This window comes from Suillus bovinus (assembly GCF_016758785.1).
Source record: "Suillus bovinus strain UH-Sbo-P2 chromosome Unknown EDB93scaffold_3, whole genome shotgun sequence".
Classification (NCBI taxonomy): Eukaryota; Fungi; Basidiomycota; class Agaricomycetes; order Boletales; family Suillaceae; genus Suillus; species Suillus bovinus.
Window position 1 is genome coordinate 741,759 of NW_024542059.1, and position 20,510 is coordinate 762,268.

Sequence of the window (20,510 nt, forward strand, 5' to 3'; positions counted from 1 at the left end):
CATCCGGTAGGTCCTGCACTAGATCTGGTGTAGCTAAGTCTAGGTTCGGAGGTGGTTGGAACAGTTCACCTCGTAGTGTAGCACATTTTTCCTCATGCGTTATTGCCATATTTTGATCGTTGCTTCGTCTGAGTGGTGGCGTGGGGTAGTTTCTTATCCCTTTGGGCCATCGAGTGAAATTCCAGACGTCGTCAGGGGTGGCTTTTCCCAGAGTCTCGTTTGCCCACTGATGTTTAGCAAGGCGTGTCTTCCATTTGAACTGATTGCGTAGTTGGCGTATCTGCTGGATAAGGTCGTGGTCAGCGAAACCTGTATCTATGAGATGTTGTCTAGCCCTTTCGCGAGTCTCTGCAATGCGCTTGAGTGATTGCGTGAGGTCAGGAGTCCACCATGGTTTCGCATATGCACTAGATTTGTGGGTAGGGATTGAGCTTTCTGTTGCGTGTACCATTGCATCTTGAAGCGCTGTGGTTGCTCTTTCAATATCGTCGATATCAGGAAGTGTTGAAACACGTAGCGGTATCCATGCATCTTCTCTATCCATCAGTTCCCTCATGAATGCTCCTTTCCATGCTTTGATTTTCTCTTCGTCGATATCTTTCCAATTGAACCGTTGAGCTGTGATGTTCTCAATAGGAACACATTCATGGTCTAGTGTCCATGTGAGCGCTGCATGGTCTGAGCCGTAAGCTTGACGGTGGTCTATTGACCAGTCCTTGATCGTGTCGAGTTCGTATGCTCTGTTATTGATGAACGTTAGGTCCAGGACCGATGAGGATTCACCATCGTGTGCAAAGTAGGTTGTTGCTCCGCGTTCATTTAGCATTATGAAACCCTGGTCAGTTAGCCAGTCAACGAAAGCTTCTGCTCGAGGATTGGGGTTCTCAGCTGTGTTTGACCACAATGGGTGGTGTAGGTTCATATCTCCCGAGATGATAACCGGCATTCCGTTTGGTAGTTCGATGTTGACTAGACGGTCTGATGACCAGTTTGATGGGTCCTCGCCTGCTTTCTGGTTGTACATATTTACAAGTATTATGGGCGTATGTGTTCCTTGGTTGATCTGTAAAATTTGTATGTCAGCGTCCATTGCGAGATCAGAGCGAAGGGTAACCGTAAAGTCAGGTCTGTTCTTGATGTATGCCATGGCTCGAGGGATGACGTTCGGGGGAACAGATGGTAGTGGCATGATTGGTTGCCAACCGGTCATTGATACTGGGCCCTTTGTGTTATTTCCAATATCACCATACCATGGCTCCGTCACGAGTAGGATGTCGTATTCGTGAATGGTGCTGTTGAGTAAGGCATGACAAACTATATTTGAACGGTTAGTGTTAAGTTGAATCATTTTTATGGGTTGCGTGGTATGGGGTATCATTGCCATCCAGTCATAGTGTCGTCAGGTCATTGGTTGTGGCGTTGCAAGATGGGTCTGAGATGTTGAGGGTGGGGTTGAAGTCCGAGTCTCTGTAGGTGTTATCGTATTGTTAGCGGTTCGAGGTTGGCGCGTGCGTCGTCCCCCTTGGACGCTTGGTCAAGGGTCTCTTGCAGAGCCTTTGGTTAGTATATGGATGGGGCATTTAGTAGAGTCTGCCACATGCGCTTCTCCACAGTTGGCGCATTTAACCGGTGAGTGGTCGCATCCTTTTTGTGCTTTGGCTGTGCTAGGGCACAAGTTGCAGACGTGAGAGGATTCAGCGTGGTCGCCTGCACATACTCGACACCTAGGGGTTTTGGTACATTTGGACGTATGATGGTCGAAGGACCAGCATCGGTTGCACTGACGAACGGGTTTCAGATCTTGGAAGCAGTGAGAAAGAGGCGTACCGTCCATATAAGAATACTCCACCGACGTGTTTGAGGAGGTAGTCGACTTCGTCCTGTGAAGAGACCGTTAAGAGCATGGTTGAGTGGTATTTGTGTTCGAGAGTCTCCGGCTTCGCCATCCATGAGGGTTCTGCTTTGAAGTTGATGCTGCGTACACTGGGATTGTTAGTTTTCATTTCGTAAATTACCTCTGCCCCGGTTCGTGGTTCGAATTCCATCATATCTTCAGCATCGGATTTCCCTGTGTCTACACTATTGAGGAGGACGCGGAACCATTCTTTGTCTGGTGTGGCTGAGTAGTTGGAGTTTCCGACAACTAAGTCTGCGAAAGCGTCTTTGAAAGGAAGCAAGTCATCCGCTGTGTAATCGGGGTGTGTGATAACGATACAGTTACCTTTATTGTTCCATTTAATGCCGTTGACCGTGACTTTCGTGACCTCCTTTAGTCTTTCATTGATAGCTTCTACTAATCCTCGGTCCTTCTGACGTTGTGTAGGATCCGGTGGGGTTTCTATGTGAAGGATGAGTCTAGAGGGGTGGTGTCGAGTAAGCGGGTTGTTTCGGCGTCGACTCTCTTGTTCCGTTATCTTGGTTGGGTGTGGCTTGGTTCTCGGAGTGGGCGTTATGGTAGGGCCATTCGCGATTTGTGTATGAGAGTCTCGGTGAGTTTCCGGATTGGCGCTTTGTCGTAGTTCTTGGACATCTTTGACGAGCTGATTGAGTATTGGCATTATGTCTTCGGGGTTGTTCCTTGGTGTTTCGACCGGTTTAGGGGGTAAGATGGCCTGTGCGATTCTTTGAGCAGCGGCAAATGTGATATCTGGGAACTTAGCGTGGATTGATATATTGTCTAAAGCCTCTGCCGCTTTGATGAGGTGGTGGTTCAGGTCAGTGATCCATCCTTGCTCCGAGCGTGTTTCACTGTATCTGTCCATGTTTCCATTTCTGAATCGTATTCGCGTTGGGTTAGGTCATTCGCCATAGTTATGTGTTCTGTAGGACGGCGTTTGGTCTGTCTCGCGGTGTTTGGTGAGGTCGATGGAGAAATGGTTGTTTCCAGACGACTGTTTGTATCCTAATCCTCTACGTGTGGGAGTGACTGGCGTGTAGTTAGCATTGGTTGGTCTGTATGGGAATTCTGGGGGTGGGAGGGGGTCATTGGGCTCTGATTCATCCCACGCCCGACGTTGCTGGAACTCCTTCATATGTTGTCTGGTATTACTAAGGGATGCTGCTTGTGAATATGATCTTGCTGATATGCGTTTGTCAAGGTTTCTAGCTATGCTTATACTGCCTCCTGGCTCGTCGCCCATGTTCTGTTGAACCGTGGGAGAAAAGCAGATGGTGGCGGTTAAAGGTTAAGAAGCGTTTTTACTGGAAGACTATGAGTAAATGATAAGTTCAAAGAAGCACTAATACTATCACTTCCACTGCAATCGGCACCCCACAGAAGTCGGCACTTTTACAAAACTCGTATTTCTAGCTACTTAAATACAAAATTCTTAATGTAGATATCATTCTATCTCTACTACAATTCACTACGAGGTAGAATGAGCATGATTGAAACAGAATTGAGTGAGATAGTTAAAAGTGCCAAAGTCACGCAAAAATGTCACCTGCCGATGTTGTGCCATGACGGAGCTTCAATATTGCACAGTGCACACGCCCGTTTTGGGAGTGCCGACTTCTGTTGGGTGCAGCGCTGCTGGTCATGGGGCTGGTCCGCATTCGCAAGTCCAGCAGCGGTAGACGAGGGAAGCTGCGAGCTTCGTCTGATCCAACTTACGAGTCACATATTCAGGCTGCAATTCAGGGAGTTGCAAATGGCCTGTACAAATCCATTGCAGCTGCAGCAAAGGAACAGAATGTGAGTCGTGATTATTCATGTGATTATTCACTCAACTGTGGTCTAGGTATCACGTCAGACACTAAGTGATCGACGCTTGGGAGTGCATAAGTCTCGTCGGCATGCCCACGAGAGCCAGCAATTATTATCTGCTGCACAGGAGGAAACTATTGTCGACTGGTGCAACCTGGCATCCACATCCGCGACTCCTATCCACCCAGCGAGATTGCGCGCATCTGTTAAGGAAATAACTGGTCGACTCCTGTCACGAAAATGGCACTATAGCTTTATTCGTCGACACTCATCCCTCCGCATATCTCGAGCAAGTGGACTGGATCCCAAACGTGCTCAAAATTTCAACAAGGATACCATCGGGGAGTTTTTTGAGATGCGGAAAAAGCTTGATGATGACTATAATAAAATTCCACCAGAGCATCATTGGAATATGGATGAGAAAGGCAATCAGATGGGTGGGGGAAGGAAAAATGCTGGCACGAAATTCATTTTTTCCACACAAGATTCAGATCGTTATCGGGTCCATAGCGATAATCTAGAGCTCGTAACCATTATCGAGTGCGTCTCTGCTGCTGGTGCTAAGATGCCACCATGGTTTGTCCTTTCAGAAGGGCCAGCCCCAGATATTCGGGATCTAAAAGATAAAGTGGGCGGGTGAGTACTAAGCTAGATAAGTGTAGCATTATGCTCTACTAACACTGTCACTCTCGACAGTGTTTCATTCTCTCCGATGGGATGGACAGATCATGAGATCGCAGATTATTGGTTCAGGAACCACTTTGTTCCTACAGCGGAGAAATACCGTGTTGATCCTGAGAAGCCAATTGTTCTGACTGTTGATGGTCATAGTTCACATGAACAAAGTGCTATCAAAAGGGCGGCTTACGATAATGGTGTCATAATTCACGCCTTTCCATCGAAAACCACACACAAAATTCAACCACTGGATGTGGGTGTGTTTTCTTCCGTCCAGCGTGCTTGGACCAAACATTGTGACAAGCGCCTTGCCGACGGGGTTGAAATTGATCGCTATAATTTTATTCACGAATACATGGCCATTCACCATGTCATCACTCCGCAACTCATCCAAAAAGCATTTAAAAAAACTGGTATCTATCCTCTTGATCCGTCAGTCTTCACAGACGAGGATTTCGCACCGAGCTTAGTTTATTCAACTGCTGCACATCTTCCTCCATCATATCCTGCCGAAGTCTCTCCTCCAATGGCAGCTCCTTCTGATGTTGTCGAAATTGACGAGTCGATTAGACTGGATGGTGGTGGAGAAGAGGATTCGGAGGACGACAACGATTTTTCTCCTATGGCCGTTGATGAAGACTTGGACTCTGGAAGTGATGACTCAGGACGAAGAATCTGAAAGCGACGACTCAGAGTTAGATTCGGAGTCGGAGGAAGAAGAGGAGATGACCCACGACGTGCAGCCCCCTCGTAACGATGCCCACATCACGCCGCGCTCGACATTGCAATTATCAGTCCCCGTCCCACATCTCGTCATCCCCTCGTATGTTCAGGCAATGACATTGACAAAGGAGGAACTTTGGCACGAGCTCCAGCGCATGTATGAGCAGAATGGGGCATTAATTCAGACAACCCAGGTCCTGACTACCCAGCTCGATGCTACAAACGTGCACTGTACAATGGCGCAGCGGGCATTGGCTCAATCTCGACTGGAGTTGGAGAATGTGAAGAAGAAAAAGCAGCCAAAGAAATCTGTCAAGTTGCGGGCCCGTTTTGTGACACACCCGGAGCTTGAGGAGGACTTCAACAAGGCAGAGGAAGTGCGGTGTGAAAAAGACAAGGCTGACGCAGAGAAACAGGCTAGGAAGAAGTCGGAAGATGAAGTGCGTCATGCCCAGATTGAAAATGATATCAAGTCGAAGACGTTCGATGCACTCTCAACACTCCGGTGCAAGGATGATTTTATCACACTTGCTGGCGCTCTCAAGATTTCGAGAGATGGGACGGTCGAGGAACTCAGGGCTAGAATCAAAGAGTTTCTCGCAGACACTGCAAATCGGCACTTAGCTGACAATCCACGTTTTTCTGTGCTCTTCCAGATGGGAAAAACACGTTCGAAGAATTCGGTCACTGCGTCATCAACAGGACAAGCCAGTAGTAGCACTTCACGGGACAATAGCGCTACCTCGTCCAACACCATGACTTCCAGCAATCAAATTTTCACTGCTCCCGCGCATTCTTTCAATTCGACTTATCCTCCGCACCTTACCAACCAGCCACATTTTCATCAATTCTACGCTAATCCAGCTCTCCACACGCCACCTTACCCTACAACGCAGCATAATTATTCATCTCGCGGTCCCATTGCATCATCATCGAACTTAGAAAGACAACCTCATCCATACAATGTACATGGCCTTCCTACACATCTCACTCAATTCTACTATAGTCCTAATGTTGGTTACCCTCGTAATTAGATATATCTACTTAGTAAATACCATACCTGCTCGCTCACGCCAGACCTTGCGCTCTTACCTGACCGCCGAGCTGGCTTTGAAACCGGCATGTGTGACATGTCGTGACTTACGGTGACATTTGCGTGACTGCCGACTTCTGTGGGGTGCCGATTGCAGTGGAAGTGATAGTATAGGAAAATACTGCGCCACCGTGATACACTATGGTCATCGCTTGCTTTAAAATAGTCTCCTTGAGGCTACCATCATGATTGCAATTGTGCCAGTGTTACACGAGTCTTTACCCGCGAAATACGGTAAATGTCCTACTCTTGAGAGCTCTGCTGCGGAGCTCAGTCCTAGGACTGCAAGAGAGAACATAGCCTTGGTCGGGGACAGTTAAAATGGTGCCACTAACATTGTAAGTTGTCAACAAGAACTCGCTCGAGGCTTGGGCCGGACGTCAATTGCGCTACCCTTTGCACCTCTTATTTACTAGCTCTATCATGTCGTCTAGTTGGACACCAGACGAATCGCCTCAGACAATACTCGCCGAAGTAGGTTGGTTGCAGAGCACAGTTGTCAGTGCCGTTGCCTATGGCATCGACGTTGCCCTCTACTTTATGTGCTTCCACCTCCTTTTCAAACAGATAATCACCCGCACAAACTACAAACAGCCACTGTTCTTGCTCATATATATTACCGTGTCTTTCATTCTTGGCACCCTTTTCATAGCATCGCTCGCCGATTTCACACAACTCGCATTCATCGAAGATCGCAATTATCCAGGCGGTCCAAGTGCATTTGAGAATCACATGTTCTCCATGCCTATAGACAATCTTGGAAATGTCACTGGCATACTAATAATGCTTCTTACAGACGCACTGGTAGTGAGTACTGAACTCCATATTGAAGATCTCATTGTCAATATCTCTCAACACAGGTCTGGCGCTGCATGATCGTTTACACTGGGTGCAGGTTCCCACTGTGGATCATCATGATTTTCCCCTGGTTGATGTTCGCTGCGTGTATCGGTCAGTTGCTTCCTTATGTATGCGAAAAATTATCTGACACTCAGCATCGCACGGCTTAGTTATGGCACTCATGTGGCTGGTTCAGGTAACTACCACCATCGCATCCTTCTGGAATAGCATCAACTTCACCATTCCCATTCTCGTACTTTCGCTCGCACTGAACATCATCATCACGATTGCCGTTGCACTTCGTCTTCTCACGTTCCGTTACTGCGTTTCTAAAGCTCTCGGCTCCAACCATGGCACTCGATACATTTCAGTTGCCGCGATGATAATCGAATCTGCTGCTATCTATTCCACGTTTTCAGTGGGATTTCTGACTCTCTTCGCTCTGAACAATCCTATTTATGAGACGTTCATTGAGGCGCTGCCTCAGGTTCAGGTGAGCACTGACAATTAAGAGGAGCTTATGACTCATATGAGGTGTTCCACAGATGATTGCAATGCTGCTCATCATTTTCCGAGTCGCACAAGGAAAAGCTTGGTCTAAAGATTCAGTCAATAGTTCAATGACCTCAGAGCCGCAGCCCAACAGTATAGGTAATATGGTGTTTGCATCACGAAACGGATGCGGAACCATCACCAGTTCCAGTCTCACCTTGGGTGCCATCGCAACGTACGAGACTGGTGAGAACAGCAACCAAAAATGTATAGCAGAGGGGAGCTCAGCTGCGTGAGCAAGGTCGCATGTGTATGTTTCGCCCGCAGGTGTTCCTTCAGTTTTATTCTTCTAACAATCCAGCCTCCAGATCCTCAATGCCACCTCTTCACCCACAATAGGTCAAGCGTCGTTGGGACTTAGTCCCTTGTCTACCTTGGCCTCGCTGCTTTCAAACCTTTGTGTACCTTGGCTCACTTTCACATATATCCTTTGTTTGACAGTTGAGTCACTCACTAATGTACGTAGTCTGGACATGGACCCTCGTAATCGATAGCAGATATTTCATTCGCTTCCACCAGGTTCAGTTTCAACCGCGAAACTTAACTCAGAGCTCTAAGTGCCGGACATAGCATGCAGAGGCATATGAAATTGAACACCTACCAGGGGAGCAACGTGACTTTGGAGCTAATGATGTTACCGCTCTGTTTAGGAATTTTTTTCTAATATTGTTGTACATGTGCTTATCGACTCAAACGGAGAAACAAAATAAAGACAAAAAAACAGATTTCGTAACGAACGTGTTGTGCCGCCGACTCGCTGGCAAAACATGACATGCTTAAGATCAGGAGATTGAGACAATTGTGTAATTGAATATCAGAGAAACAGTTACACGAACCGCTCGAGTCCTGCCGTCAAGGTCCCGATAGTTGTTAGTTGTATGGACGATGATTCCCTTGCGAAATAAAATTCGCGCATTGTAAACGGCGAACTGCAATAGTTTCATTCCTCTGTATTGCATGACTAGGTAGCAGCATCCTCACGAACTCTATGGCATATCGAACCTCACCTTCGTTCCACCCAACTTGAACATTTGCATATCATTCAGGAATACTAGTCGGTAGATAGGTCACTTCATCGGTCATAATTGTACAATTGGGCCACACGAACGTCGGTCATCCTATGCATCGCGCCCGAGATCCGTATTTCAAGAATTCTCGGTGCGCTGTTGTATTGGACCCTTGATCTTTGGGGCGCAACCTTGACTTGCCGAGGCTTTAGGACTAGAAACCGAGTGATTCTACTACCTGGGACGATACAAGGGGAGCAGCCGGGGTCCATATCTACAACTTCCATTCTAGAGAATGGAAGCAAAGCCCGATTTTCGAGAGTAGACAGAGACGTCTGAGAGGACCATCAAAATCGGATTCCTTAATTGTTCGAACGTTCACGTGTCTGGTGACTCTTCCAAAAGGTTGGAAATATGGAAGTTTATAATTTGTAAATCAAAATGGGGGTGAAGGGCCGCCGCAAGTTGACAGCTGTGCTATCGGTCCATCCATGGTTCTTCGACGCCCACACGCCACTCATCTGCGGACTTAGATCAGTGGAATACCCATCTGCGCAACTTTCGTCCTTGTGCGACGTGTGAAGTGTCAATAAAAAGACATATAGCAAAGGAAACCGCACCTGCTGCGTGCCAAAGGCGACCGTGACAGCAACAATCCATAATTCGAGGATGAGGCCTTGAGGGATGATTTTGCTTCTTTCAACCACGTAAAAAGATCACCGCCCGGTTGTTTGGGGATAGATATCTCATAGGAATATCAGAAATCGTCCAAAAGTTTGGTGAATACTATGATAGGGAAGTAGATGAAATCTGGGATGGTTGCCGCAAAAAAAAAAAAACTGACAGCTGCAGCTGAGCGCTGTGCTATCAGGGAGCCTATCAGGTTCATCAACGCCCACAAGCCACTCCTCCGATCAGTGAGATCCTTCTACAAAACTTTCTAAGCTTGTGCGATGTGCGGACTCCTGCAGAGCGTAACAACATGTTCGTTCCATGAGAAAGAGATCGTACCCAATAGATGGGCTAAAGGTAACAGCAGTGATCGCATTAGAATGTCTGTCGTGATGGCATAGAGAAGAGGGGCCCTACGACTGCTGCCAGAAAATTCAACAACTGATCACCGGATCAGGTGCTGACGAATCTAGTACAAGGCAGCTGTGTGCGCCACAAAATTAACCGAGAACATTGACCGATTTGCATCAACTTCTTTTAATTCAACTACTACCGGTCCAGTATCAGTACTTGTGGACCTTGACTCGAAATGTCCGACAATATTTCCTTAGCTTAAAAAGCCAGTTCTCCTTCAATTCCTAAACTTCATCTTTCTCTTCTATCTTCCTAGGAAGGCTTCATCATGACCAATAACGCTGGCACTGCTGCACCAGTGACAAACACACCTCCCCGCAACTCTGGCTTGGTTACCGACCTTAAGTCCACCCCACACGCAGTTGGCTCCGCTGTTGTCAGCGAACATATCAATACTGTGGGCGTCGAGTGCGTCAGATCTTCTGTTCCGGCTACCACTATCCATACTAAACTTGGTTATTCACGCAGTGTCAGTGATGTCCGTCCATGGATCGCGCGCGACGTCAGCAACTTTAAGCGATGTGGGGCAGACGAAATGCTGCAACAACTCCTTGAAATGTGCACCGATTCCACCGAATCCCTTTCTCCAAGTAAGAAGTCCACACTACTCGATACTTGCCTCGATGCTGTCCTGCACCTCTGCAATGGGTCAGGTGTGGCGCAGAAGATCAAGCAACATCTAACGAAATTGTAAGCCAGCACTTGAAAGAGCGTGAAACAAGACTAACGCCATCTTCAAGTTGTAATGTCGAGAGCGAAACCCCGTCTTACACTGATTTCGTCGAGGTTGCCAACCGTGCGCTTCGTGGACTAAGGAAGGTGAACGTACCTGGAATACCTGCCTTCCAAGACGACGGCGAAACCAACGTGCTCTTTCATGTGAATGATCCATCGTACATACACCAAGAACATCAAGGCGAGAAGTCCAGCCGCAAGCCTGATGTCGTCGTCGTTTCTCACCAGAGCGCTGCGGATATCATACCGGAGGGAAAATCTACAGATGTTTACCGGTCTGCGTGCAAGGCGCCCACCAAAGACCATCAGAACTTCCGATGGATGGAAGTTCGAACGACATTTGAGTTCAAACGCCCGAAGACGCGTCTGCCTCATCCCCCATCTGCCTACAATAAAGACTACGTGGTTCCTGCTGTAATGTATATGGAGTACATGAAGGACGCGGATGCGCCTGCTCAGCCAACAGACTCAACGTCTGACGATGGTCCTGCTCAGACCCCGAACGAGCGTAAGCTGCCTAGCATATATACTCGCTGCTTTTTCTGACATGCACGACGTAGTGAAAAATATATCCGACCGACTTAGAAGTAACAAACGTGGCTCTGATCATTTAGGCTCAAACGAGCCGTCCACCAGCAAACGATCCAGGCAGGACGAAGAGAGGCAATCCAAGCAGGAAGAGAGGGGGAAGGAGAAAAAGAAGAAGGAGCCGAAGAAACTTCATCCTGTGGTCCAGAATGGATTGTATGTTGCAGAGATGTTCGCGGCTCATACCGCGCGTCAGCACGCCATCTCGTTTATAGTAAATAGTAAGTGCATGCAACGCTGTTGTCCTGTCGCCGAATTGATCGCTCATTCCAGATGATATCGTTCATATCTGGTGGTTCGATCGTCAGCACACGATTCAATGCGCTGGCATCAACTTCGTTCAGGACCTTCCACGATTTGTTGTCTTGCTCTTCATCATACAGCGCATGGGCTATAAACAATGGGGCCTCCACCCGTTGTTCGAACCTGAACCTGGATATGAAGGCGAGATTATCGTCGAGTATGAGGATAGCGCGTACAAGGGAGGCAAGGATAAGAAGAAGCGCATCGATCTTACATTGGATTTGAGGTCTAACAAGCGCACAACTCATTTCGGTCTACGGGGACGCGCAACCACTGTTTTTCCAGTGAAGAGCAAGGCCTTATCGGCTCTTCCGCGGCGGTCCCATTTTCTCAACGAATCCACCGAATTTGTTGCCAAGCTCTTCTGGCCAGAAGAGGCACGGCAGAGCGAGCCTGAGATCCTCGAAGAGGTGTACAAGATTGCGAATGAAGATCCGGATGTGTTGGGTCATGTTCCAGAGATGGTTTGGTTCCACAAGTTTGAAGGGACATCCACGGCGACAATTAGAAAGGCACTAGGAATAGACGACGCGGGCAGCCGTGTTCTATACATTATCGTGTTCAGAAAGCTTGAACCAATCACGACGCTGAGCGGGGAGGAGTTCCTTCTCGCATGGTGGGAAGTCGTTAAGTGTAAGTGTCCTGTCCTTTTTATATCCTTTATCGTCCATTCACGGTTCGCACAGGCCATCGTGCCCTCTGGAAGAGGGGCGTGCATCACCGCGACATCAGTCCCAGCAATCTGATGGGATACCGCCTACGTGGTCGATTCATGAGCGTCCTGAATGATTTCGACTTGTCGTCGATCAAACGAATTTTGTCTTCAATTCAGGACTCTCCCAGAGGCTTCGAACGCACAGGCACGGTACCCTTCATGTCGCTACACCTTCTCACGGAGAAAGCCATCGCAGGAGAAGTCGAGCACCTGTACCATCATGACGCTGAATCGTTCATCTGGGTCCTCACTTGGATCTGCCTTCGATATGAAAATGGCGAGCTCCTCAGGAGGAACAGACCGCTCGATGAATGGTTGACAGTGGATGCCAAGGGATGCCATGAAAAAAAATCCAGCTATTTGTTAAGGATTGGCGAAATACATCCAACGCGATCGCACAAAGAAAACTTCGAAGTTGTCATGAGTTGCATGGACGTGGTTCACAGATACTCAGGCCCAAAAGCGTCCGTTCCATCGGACAATGAAGTGGTCTTCAAAACATGGCTCCTGGACCATATGCCCCAGAATGTACTTGAAGGCAATGTTTCTTCTGCGGAGTAGGTATTCTTGCAGTCAAGGCAGCGTACTTCCGAAATGTGATATCTCATCGATATTTCAATACCCGCGTACATAAAGCCATGTAACATTCAAATATTCAAGTACCATGACGATCTTTGCATTACTATATACCCTTGATTTTTGATTTATATTCTCGATTTGCATCGATTTCAACTATCCTTATTTGTGGGCTTTGCATTGAAGTTTCACATTGAGTATGATTGCGCTTTCCACAGCTTAATTACAGCTTCATGCCGTGTTTTGTTTTCAGGGTGATTTGCTTATATAAGCATTTGATTACCTTGATTCGCATGGTGCTTTGACTGCAGGTATAGCCCAATTGACAGGAGGTACATTTTTTTTATGACGAGCAAGCATATTTACTATGAACTTTCGCAGTCATGTCTACCTTGTTGCAACGAATAAGAACTCGGTCAGCGAGCTATTCAGAAGCAGCCAAGCTCCCTTTCGAGAGTGAAGTTGGAAAGGATCAGGACCAGCCGCAGGTAGTGCATGATGTGCAATTGGAAGCTATACAGCAAGCAAAATTGTTCGATGCTCAGATACACAAGCTCAAGGTATGTTCAGCGTGCTGTGGTTCTTTCAATGCATCATGCTAGCCCGCCCCAGAAGGAACGTCGGTTCTTCGTCAAAGCTCGTTTCTTGTTCCCTCTTGGAATCCTACGTATGTCATTTATATGCTATCTCATAAGATTTGACGACATTGTCGCATAGTTGGGATATTACTGGGCTTTATCTTCATTCAGCCTTCAGACTTGCAAGACATTCACAGCAACCTGCTTCTCATCATGGAAGAATACGACATATCGCTCAAAATACCAGACATTGATCTATCACGTGTCGAATCAGAATGGAGACGTTTTCGGAGCAATATCCCAGAGGTTTGGAAGCTGAACAATGACGGACGCGAGTTTCAGGTCGGGGAGGCGATGAAGGCGCGAGGTTTGACAGCGCACTATCCCATTGTGATTATTCCTGGCATCGTATCTACCGTAAGCCACACTCTCAATTTGCGTCTAATTTATGTTAATCACCGTCTAGGGTTTGGAATCTTGGTCTACTTCGCCCGAAAATCGAGCTTTCTTTCGTGAAAAAGTCTGGGGAGGCTTCAATATGGTCCCACAAGTGATTTTCAATCGTGAAAAGTGGATTTCAGCGATGATGCTCGATCCCGTTACCGGTCTCGATCCTCCAGGTGTCAAAGTTCGAGCTGCAGAAGGGATAGGCGCCGCAAGTAGCTTTATGACCGGGTATTGGCTTTGGTGTGTCTCTTATAACGCACCATTCTTTTGAGCGCTGGAAAGTGACTGCATACATTCAGGTCCAAGATCGTGGAGAATCTCGCTGTAGTAAACTATGACACGAACAACCTTCACTTGGCTCCATATGACTGGAGGCTCTCTATGTGGAACCTGGAAGAACGAGATGGGTACTTCTCGAAGTTGAAATCTACAATCGAACTATTCAAGTATGGTTCTGCATATCGAGTATCATGCCAGAAAAGTTCATATTCCATGACAGGAAACGACAAGGCAAGAAGACTGTCATTGCTGCACACTCAATGGGTAGCACAGTATGTCCTAGTTTCTCTTCTCCACTGCTACCTTATGGATTGTAGCACTTTTAGGTCATGCTGGTAAGTGGAGCCTCTCAGCTAGTTTTCCAGTGAAACTGACTATTCGATGAAAGTACTTGTAGGTCTCACATCTACTCGGTTGGCGATTTCCTTTTGACCTCTTGCTGTAGCTTCAAATGGGTCGAGTCTCCTAAACACGGAGGAGGTGGATCAGATTGGGTAGAGGTCAGCCCCTGACTCATTCATCATACAAAACCCTCCAAAAAACTATCCTCAGAATCACATTGAGTCCTACATTTCCATCGCAGGGACACATCTCGTAAGTTGTTCTTTTCCTCGAATTAACTACCACTAATTACATTCTCAGGGCGTGGTAAATCCTCTTATTGTTGTCAGCCGCTCATCGGTTTACTTTTTTGACTATAAAAGGCAAAAGCTATGGCTGCTTTCTTATCTGGTGAAATGAAGGACACCGTGCAGATGAATCCTGCTGGCGCATATGGTCAGGACCTTCTATGTTTCATCGTTGTAATAATCTTATGGTAGCCTGAAGTGCTCGAGCGCTTTTTCTCGCGAAAAGAACGGCAGAAGCTATTCTGTAGTTGGGCTGGCAGTGCCAGCATGTGGATTAAGGTGCGTGATAATGTTGTCTTTGGGCTGAGCGCCTCTGTAATAATTAACAGGGAGGAACGGATGTTTGGGGCGATGCCAATTGGGCACCTGATGACGAGCCCGAATCATCACATACACATGGCGAACTGATCGCGTTCAGACAAGCAGCCGTGCCACTTTCTGCGTATGACATCACCCAACCAACAAGAAATATGACGGCTGATGACGCAAGCACATGGATTTTGGAGCGTACTCCATCGACATTTCAGGTTGATGAGTGTCGTGTCTTTTCTGCGAAATAACGCTCACAAAGAGACAGAAAATGATTTGGTCTAATTACTCGTTCGGTATCGAGCGGAATGAAAAGGTGCTCAAGAAGAATGCCCTAGATCCGAGGAAATGGTCAAACCCTTTGGAAGTGCAGTGTGTTGTTCGTTATAAGCCTCTTGAGACAAATTGATGAATTTTCCTAGGCTGCCAAATGCACCTTCTATGAAAATTATTTGTGTTTACGGTCATGGAAAAGAAACTGAAGTGCCCTCGAAGGTTTTTTTGTTGCATTTTACAATACTGAATTCTATCGTAGAGATCATACTGGTATGCTCACGGACCACACGACTACGAGGAATCGTTCGTAGAAGTTGAGCATTCAACTTGCACTGACCCTACCGACAAATGCAAACATCCACTACGTTCACCATTAGATCTGTCGTTTTCCAGGGAAAATTGGATAGATGCTGATTACACGCAGGAGACTACAACGCCTAAGGTGAGTTAGTAACTTCAATAATACCCCACGCCATATGTAGGTCGATTATAGGTCCGTAATGGCGTGAAGATGGGTGAAGGGGATGGCACCGTCAGCCTATTAAGCCTGGGAGCGATGTGTGTAGAAGGCTGGAAGAGACCAAGATGGAATCCGGCAGGAATCAAAGTTACTACTGTCGAGGTGCGTCGGCGATGCTCTCTGCGATCCTGCAATATCCCTCATGCCCTCGAACACAGCTTCCTCATCAGCCCGCCCCCAACATCCCTCGGGGTGGAGCAAATACGTCAGATCATGTTGACATCCTTGGGTCGACAGGTCTGAATGAACTCATCCTGAAAGTTGCCACTGGTGCTGGTCATGAGGTCGAGGATCGCTTTGTCTCTCGCATTAGGGAGTTTTCTCAGCGGGTGCGGTGGGATTGAACACCGAGTGTTTTGTAGCTTTATTTTGCACATAATTTCATGTTCTTTGCTTATTCCGACGCATGATGAAGCATGGGGTTTATCATGGTGGAAGCTTTCGAGATACTGAGGGAGCATTTTCAGAGTCGAACTTCCTTCATTTCGCCTCTCCAACGAACCTCAGCATGTATCGCGTGACCGACGACAGCCATGTACATTGAGAGGTTGGCTTGGTGATGCGTTTACCCAGTCGTCCCTACCCTCAGATCAGCCAATTACGAGCATAATTCACTGGCGTTTTCTGTTACAGAGAATCTTGCGCTCTAGAGAGGATGAGGATGCGCCCGCCGGATGCTGGCTGTTCTATGTACTCTACAACCCTGGGCCCGGACATCGATTTCTGACTTACGCTCAACGTTCGTCTCGCAACAGCTCTAACTCTGCTATCCTGCCAACTCTATGTCCTTCCTGGCCCAGCTCTCCTGCCAACCTTGCCCCCCGACACTTACACTGGGCTTCCCGTTACATAGTCCTGCTACGGTGTCGACACATAATATTCGTCGTTTTCAGGATGTCGTGTCGACTGGAGCTTTATTTAATCTCCATTCTGGACTGCAGCGACCCCTCAAGCGTATCCGGTCTTCGATGTAGCTTATGCGTTGTTGCCCAAGCTTCCTTGTTTTGTTCGTAGCTTCACTGGGCAGTAGAAACACGGAGATGACTCAAAGGGTTTCCTTAGAGACCTGTTGAAACCTAGCGCATAGTCGCTGATATTCCATGATTTTATTGTCACTGAAAGAACCAGGATACTCTGAGAATTTCAGTAGAGACTCTCTACTGGAATGAAATGAGAATGCCCCCATACCATGAAAGCTAGAAACAGAATGTGGACGCAGCTAAAGGGATACCTTGTCGTGGATCGAGGAAAGGTGGACACGGACAGCTTCGCTGCCGATCACATGGCGGGATAATACGTAGCGGGATATATGACGGATTGGGTTGACCAACTCTTGTAAAAACACATCGTCACCAACACGGAAGGAAAGTCTTGGATGAGATGGATCATGGATGAATCGATGACACACCATTACCGGATCCGACAGCTTTGCGTCTGTTTGCTTTCCAGTTGTAGCTGAACTTGCTCCAGGCGCTTGAAATTGTCGTTAATCAGTGACGGCCTCCAGCATGCACCATCTTGCTTTAGGGATGTATTGTTGAATTCAAACTATATGTTATCAGATCTAAGCTACTACTCTCTGCGAGTCTGGAGCTTTACCAAGTTTTGCCACCCTCACGCCACGTACTAGTACGTGTCCTTTTCAATTGACTTGTGTCTCAACAAATCTTGATGAGTATCCTTTTTATTATTCAGGCTTCTTACCCAGCCAGTTTCGACCGATGCTAATACTAGTATTCCACACCGAGTTCTAAATTCTACTCCTCTCTGCCAACGACCAGCCTGAGTTCCTCTACTAATCTATCCTTGACTGACATTCACATATCCGGGGGCGATCAGCTATAGGTCAGTGGAGTATATTGATGACTATGACTAGTAGCTGATTGATGACGTGCAGAACCTCATAGAACAACAGGGTGGATGATCTCCTCTTGCTGATTATGTGCATTGCGAATGCCAGCGTCATGACTGAATCGAGATCTAATATGAATGATGAATCCATCGGCATTTCACCGGCACCCTATCATGAAATTGAGAGCCAAGGAGATTGATTCCAACTTCAGTCAGAAACGGTGGCATCCAACAAGTGCCAGGTTAGAAGTATCTCGCGCTCAACTCGGTGTCGGAAGTCAGATCTTGTGAGTAATCAGACTAAGTTTGACTTCAATCTTCCTCCGCGGATACCCATCGCTGGATGTCGTCGCCATGGGGAAGCAGCTGGGTGATGTATTTTGTCAAGGAATATAAACCCTGAACGACTGATCGGGAATCACGCACACTCCCAAAAATGACGGACCCGAATGAAGTCAAGGTTGAAGCCCTCTTGGGCATCATCAACTCCTCAGCACGCGAAGCAATGGCGGAATACAAGAACACCGGACACGGAGTCCCTGATATCGATGCAGGCACTTTCCACCCCCTCGACCTCGCGACGGATACACTTGTCCTCAGAAAGGCAATCAGGCTGCTCGAAGGTGCATGCGAGCAATTGAACACAATACTAGCTCCACCCCAACACACGGCATATAATGCAAGTGTCGATTATACATATGGCCTTGTATGTTTTGTTGCTCATCTTCCTAGTCTGTGAATAATTACAATTGGGCGTGCATGGACGTCGCCGCGCAATCATGCGTCGCAGACGTCTTGGAAAAACACCCGGAAGGTCTTAGTGTGGACGCATTGGCTGACGCAGTCAACCTCGATAAGATTAAGCTCGCACGCGTCCTGCGATTTCTGTCCCTCAGGGGTTGCTTCAAAGAAGGTAATATGCATACTGTCGGTTGATGTTTCTCTCTAAATCCTTTGGTATTTGACAGTCAAGCAAGACGTATTTGCAAACACGCGACTCTCCCTCGTGCTCAAGTCAACAAACAACGTTGGGTCTTGTATACGAAATCACCGAAGATGCCCCAAATATGCTGCGGTTCTTTATGAGACTATGATCGATCAAGAGTTTGCAAGATCGCATACTGTTGAAAAAGCCCCTCGAGCATTTCTTCTCAGAACAGAAGGCAAAACCAAAAACTTCTGGGAAATGGACGTGAGTTTTAGTCATCATATTGGCCTTTTATGCCTTACAATATTGCATAGGGTAAGGCACGCGAAGTACGTACGGATTACTCTGCTTATGACTGGTGGCTCACAGTTCACAGATATTTCACAGGGCCATGTTGGGCCATTCTGAGGTCCATGGTTCGTATGCGGTGCTGCATTGTAAGCAATCAGCTTTTCAACCGTCAGCATGACTGAAGCGAGCCATAAGATTACCCTTGGGACAATGTATCCTCTATGGTAGATGTTGGATCTGGAACCGGCACAATATCTATTCCTCTGGCGAAAATGTTCCCTCGCCTCAGAATAACTAATCAGGATCTTCCAGAAACTCTAAAGCTGTCAAGAAATGTGAGTCCAGACATCAGACCTACACACCCAGCGGGCAATGCATATTTATATTTGATCAGATATGGGAGAAAAATGCTCCTGAGGCGTTGCTCGACGGGCGTGTAGAGTTCGTGACATTGAATTTCTTGGAAGAGTCGCCCGTTGTTGGAAAGGATGTTTATTATGTCAGTGCTGAATTTGATTCCATTCAACGCGGCTCAATGATCTGATATAGTTAAGGGGCATCATTCACGACTGGCCGGACGATGAGTCAAGAGTAATTCTCCGTAATATTCGCAAAGTAATGAGACCAGACAGCCGAGTATTGATTCGTGAGTCACTGCGTTTCAAAGTGGTGTTTACTCCAGAATCGACGTCCTGTGATAGACGATTACGTTCTCTTGCGCAAATTCGAAGAGCCTGACGTAGGGGCTAACGACTTTAGTGAGGTGAGTTTTGAGTTTAGCTTGACGGCGTGATCATGCATTCAGAATCATAAGGCTCCCGATCCTACATTATTGAACTTTGGTAGTAATACAGCACACCAACATGACATGACTATGTGGCTTCTTTTTAATGGCAAGGAGCGAACCTTGAACGAATTCAAGATCATTGGGCAAGTTCCTTCTATGCCTGGATACGTTGACTGTGTTTGATTTGTTATAATTCGCAGGGCCAGTGCTGGTTTAGTACTCACCCAAACCTATGATTTCGTGGGGACGATGCTCTTGGAGTTCAGAGCCGCCGAGGACTGATGCTGAATACAATCTGTGGTGTATTGTTGTTGTACTTTTACCCTCAATCGACCATCATGATTTAACCGAGAACGACAAAGCAAACTTAGTCCTCTTTGTTTTCCAATTTCTGTCCTTTTCAAAGTGATCCTCTACGCAAATCCACCATTTTGTAATAGCATTAATCATATATCTAATCCAATACCTCTCAAGCATCATCCATATAGTTTTCGCGAAACAACATACACCTCCCGCAACTCTGGCCTCCCCATCGACCTCGAGTCCACCATACACACGATTAAATTTGCTGGCGTCAAGGAACATATCGATACTCTGGGCGTTACATGTGTCAGATGTTCTGTTCCCGCCAGTATAGTGCTGCCGCAGTTCGGTTCTGAACCTCGGTTCGAACCCGAACCTTTCCGAACCGGACTCAAGGTCCGGTCACAGGTCCGGCATGGCCCCTGGACCGAACCTTAAGTCCAGTTCGGGGTTCGGAGCTAACCAGAACCAGTTCGGACGAACCCCACCAAAACCACCATCTGTCAGCACCTACACTACCTCAATTTCGCTGCTGCTGTTGCAAGTCCCTGACTCCTATTGGCTCATAGTTTTGTCTCGAGGTACGTTTGTAGAAGCTAATGAACGAACACACTCAGTGTTTGGAACAAACGACTGAGGTATGATAGAAGGAAACATGAAGGTTTAAGTACTAACACACGTGACAGAACAGAAAAAGGAAATATGCTATA

General features: G+C 47.1%; 6 protein-coding genes across 6 annotated transcripts; 5 read left to right on the plus strand and 1 right to left on the minus strand.

Moving 5' to 3' along the window:
* Nucleotides 1–592: 592 nt before the first annotated feature.
* On the minus strand, nt 593–2,558 carry EDB93DRAFT_1075613 (Endonuclease/exonuclease/phosphatase; the record flags this gene model as incomplete). Its single annotated transcript, XM_041445177.1, has 2 exons — nt 593–1,149; nt 1,850–2,558. Coding segments are annotated over 2 exons (1,266 nt in total), but the record flags the coding sequence as incomplete, so codon positions are not given.
* A 2,728-nt stretch (nt 2,559–5,286) lies between these two features.
* Nucleotides 5,287–5,772, plus strand: EDB93DRAFT_1070953 (uncharacterized protein; the record flags this gene model as incomplete). Its single annotated transcript, XM_041444971.1, has 1 exon — nt 5,287–5,772. A coding segment is annotated over one exon (486 nt), but the record flags the coding sequence as incomplete, so codon positions are not given.
* Nucleotides 5,773–6,298: 526 nt separating this feature from the next.
* On the plus strand, nt 6,299–8,233 carry EDB93DRAFT_1117966 (uncharacterized protein). Its single transcript, XM_041448399.1, has 6 exons — nt 6,299–6,538; nt 6,617–7,007; nt 7,061–7,151; nt 7,211–7,533; nt 7,586–7,842; nt 7,901–8,233. Exons 1-5 carry the CDS (start codon nt 6,522–6,524, stop codon nt 7,826–7,828), a joined length of 1,065 nt encoding a protein of 354 aa, XP_041312822.1. The 5' UTR covers nt 6,299–6,521; the 3' UTR covers nt 7,829–7,842; nt 7,901–8,233.
* A 1,534-nt stretch (nt 8,234–9,767) lies between these two features.
* On the plus strand, nt 9,768–12,887 carry EDB93DRAFT_443974 (uncharacterized protein). Its single transcript, XM_041456388.1, has 6 exons — nt 9,768–10,093; nt 10,160–10,375; nt 10,426–10,928; nt 10,981–11,229; nt 11,282–11,944; nt 11,998–12,887. Exons 1-6 carry the CDS (start codon nt 9,954–9,956, stop codon nt 12,585–12,587), a joined length of 2,361 nt encoding a protein of 786 aa, XP_041312823.1. The 5' UTR covers nt 9,768–9,953; the 3' UTR covers nt 12,588–12,887.
* A 98-nt stretch (nt 12,888–12,985) lies between these two features.
* On the plus strand, nt 12,986–15,984 carry EDB93DRAFT_1245643 (Lecithin:cholesterol acyltransferase-domain-containing protein; the record flags this gene model as incomplete). Its single annotated transcript, XM_041452339.1, has 19 exons — nt 12,986–13,162; nt 13,215–13,269; nt 13,320–13,597; nt 13,647–13,867; nt 13,927–14,073; nt 14,127–14,170; nt 14,224–14,241; nt 14,304–14,319; nt 14,352–14,406; nt 14,459–14,500; nt 14,549–14,554; nt 14,611–14,683; nt 14,735–14,814; nt 14,865–15,062; nt 15,113–15,216; nt 15,267–15,339; nt 15,380–15,562; nt 15,614–15,742; nt 15,799–15,984. 19 exons carry the CDS (start codon nt 12,986–12,988, stop codon nt 15,982–15,984), a joined length of 2,085 nt encoding a protein of 694 aa, XP_041312824.1.
* Nucleotides 15,985–17,927: 1,943 nt separating this feature from the next.
* Nucleotides 17,928–19,924, plus strand: EDB93DRAFT_1218925 (S-adenosyl-L-methionine-dependent methyltransferase; the record flags this gene model as incomplete). Its single annotated transcript, XM_041451113.1, has 11 exons — nt 17,928–18,176; nt 18,224–18,404; nt 18,460–18,683; nt 18,734–18,748; nt 18,796–18,856; nt 18,906–19,045; nt 19,105–19,209; nt 19,260–19,356; nt 19,412–19,473; nt 19,525–19,640; nt 19,698–19,924. 11 exons carry the CDS (start codon nt 17,928–17,930, stop codon nt 19,777–19,779), a joined length of 1,332 nt encoding a protein of 443 aa, XP_041312825.1. The 3' UTR covers nt 19,780–19,924.
* Between the last annotated feature and the right edge of the window lie 586 nt (nt 19,925–20,510).

Coding starts and splice junctions, on each gene's coding strand:
- EDB93DRAFT_1117966 (XM_041448399.1), top strand. Junction 7,152..7,210: donor GATGTTCGCTGCGTGTATCG/GTCAGTTGCTTC, acceptor CGCACGGCTTAG/TTATGGCACTCATGTGGCTG. Junction 7,534..7,585: donor AGGCGCTGCCTCAGGTTCAG/GTGAGCACTGAC, acceptor GGTGTTCCACAG/ATGATTGCAATGCTGCTCAT.
- EDB93DRAFT_443974 (XM_041456388.1), top strand. CDS start 9,954: ATGACCAATAACGCTGGCACTGCTGCACCAGTGACAAACACACCTCCC. Junction 11,230..11,281: donor CATCTCGTTTATAGTAAATA/GTAAGTGCATGC, acceptor CGCTCATTCCAG/ATGATATCGTTCATATCTGG. Junction 11,945..11,997: donor ATGGTGGGAAGTCGTTAAGT/GTAAGTGTCCTG, acceptor CGGTTCGCACAG/GCCATCGTGCCCTCTGGAAG.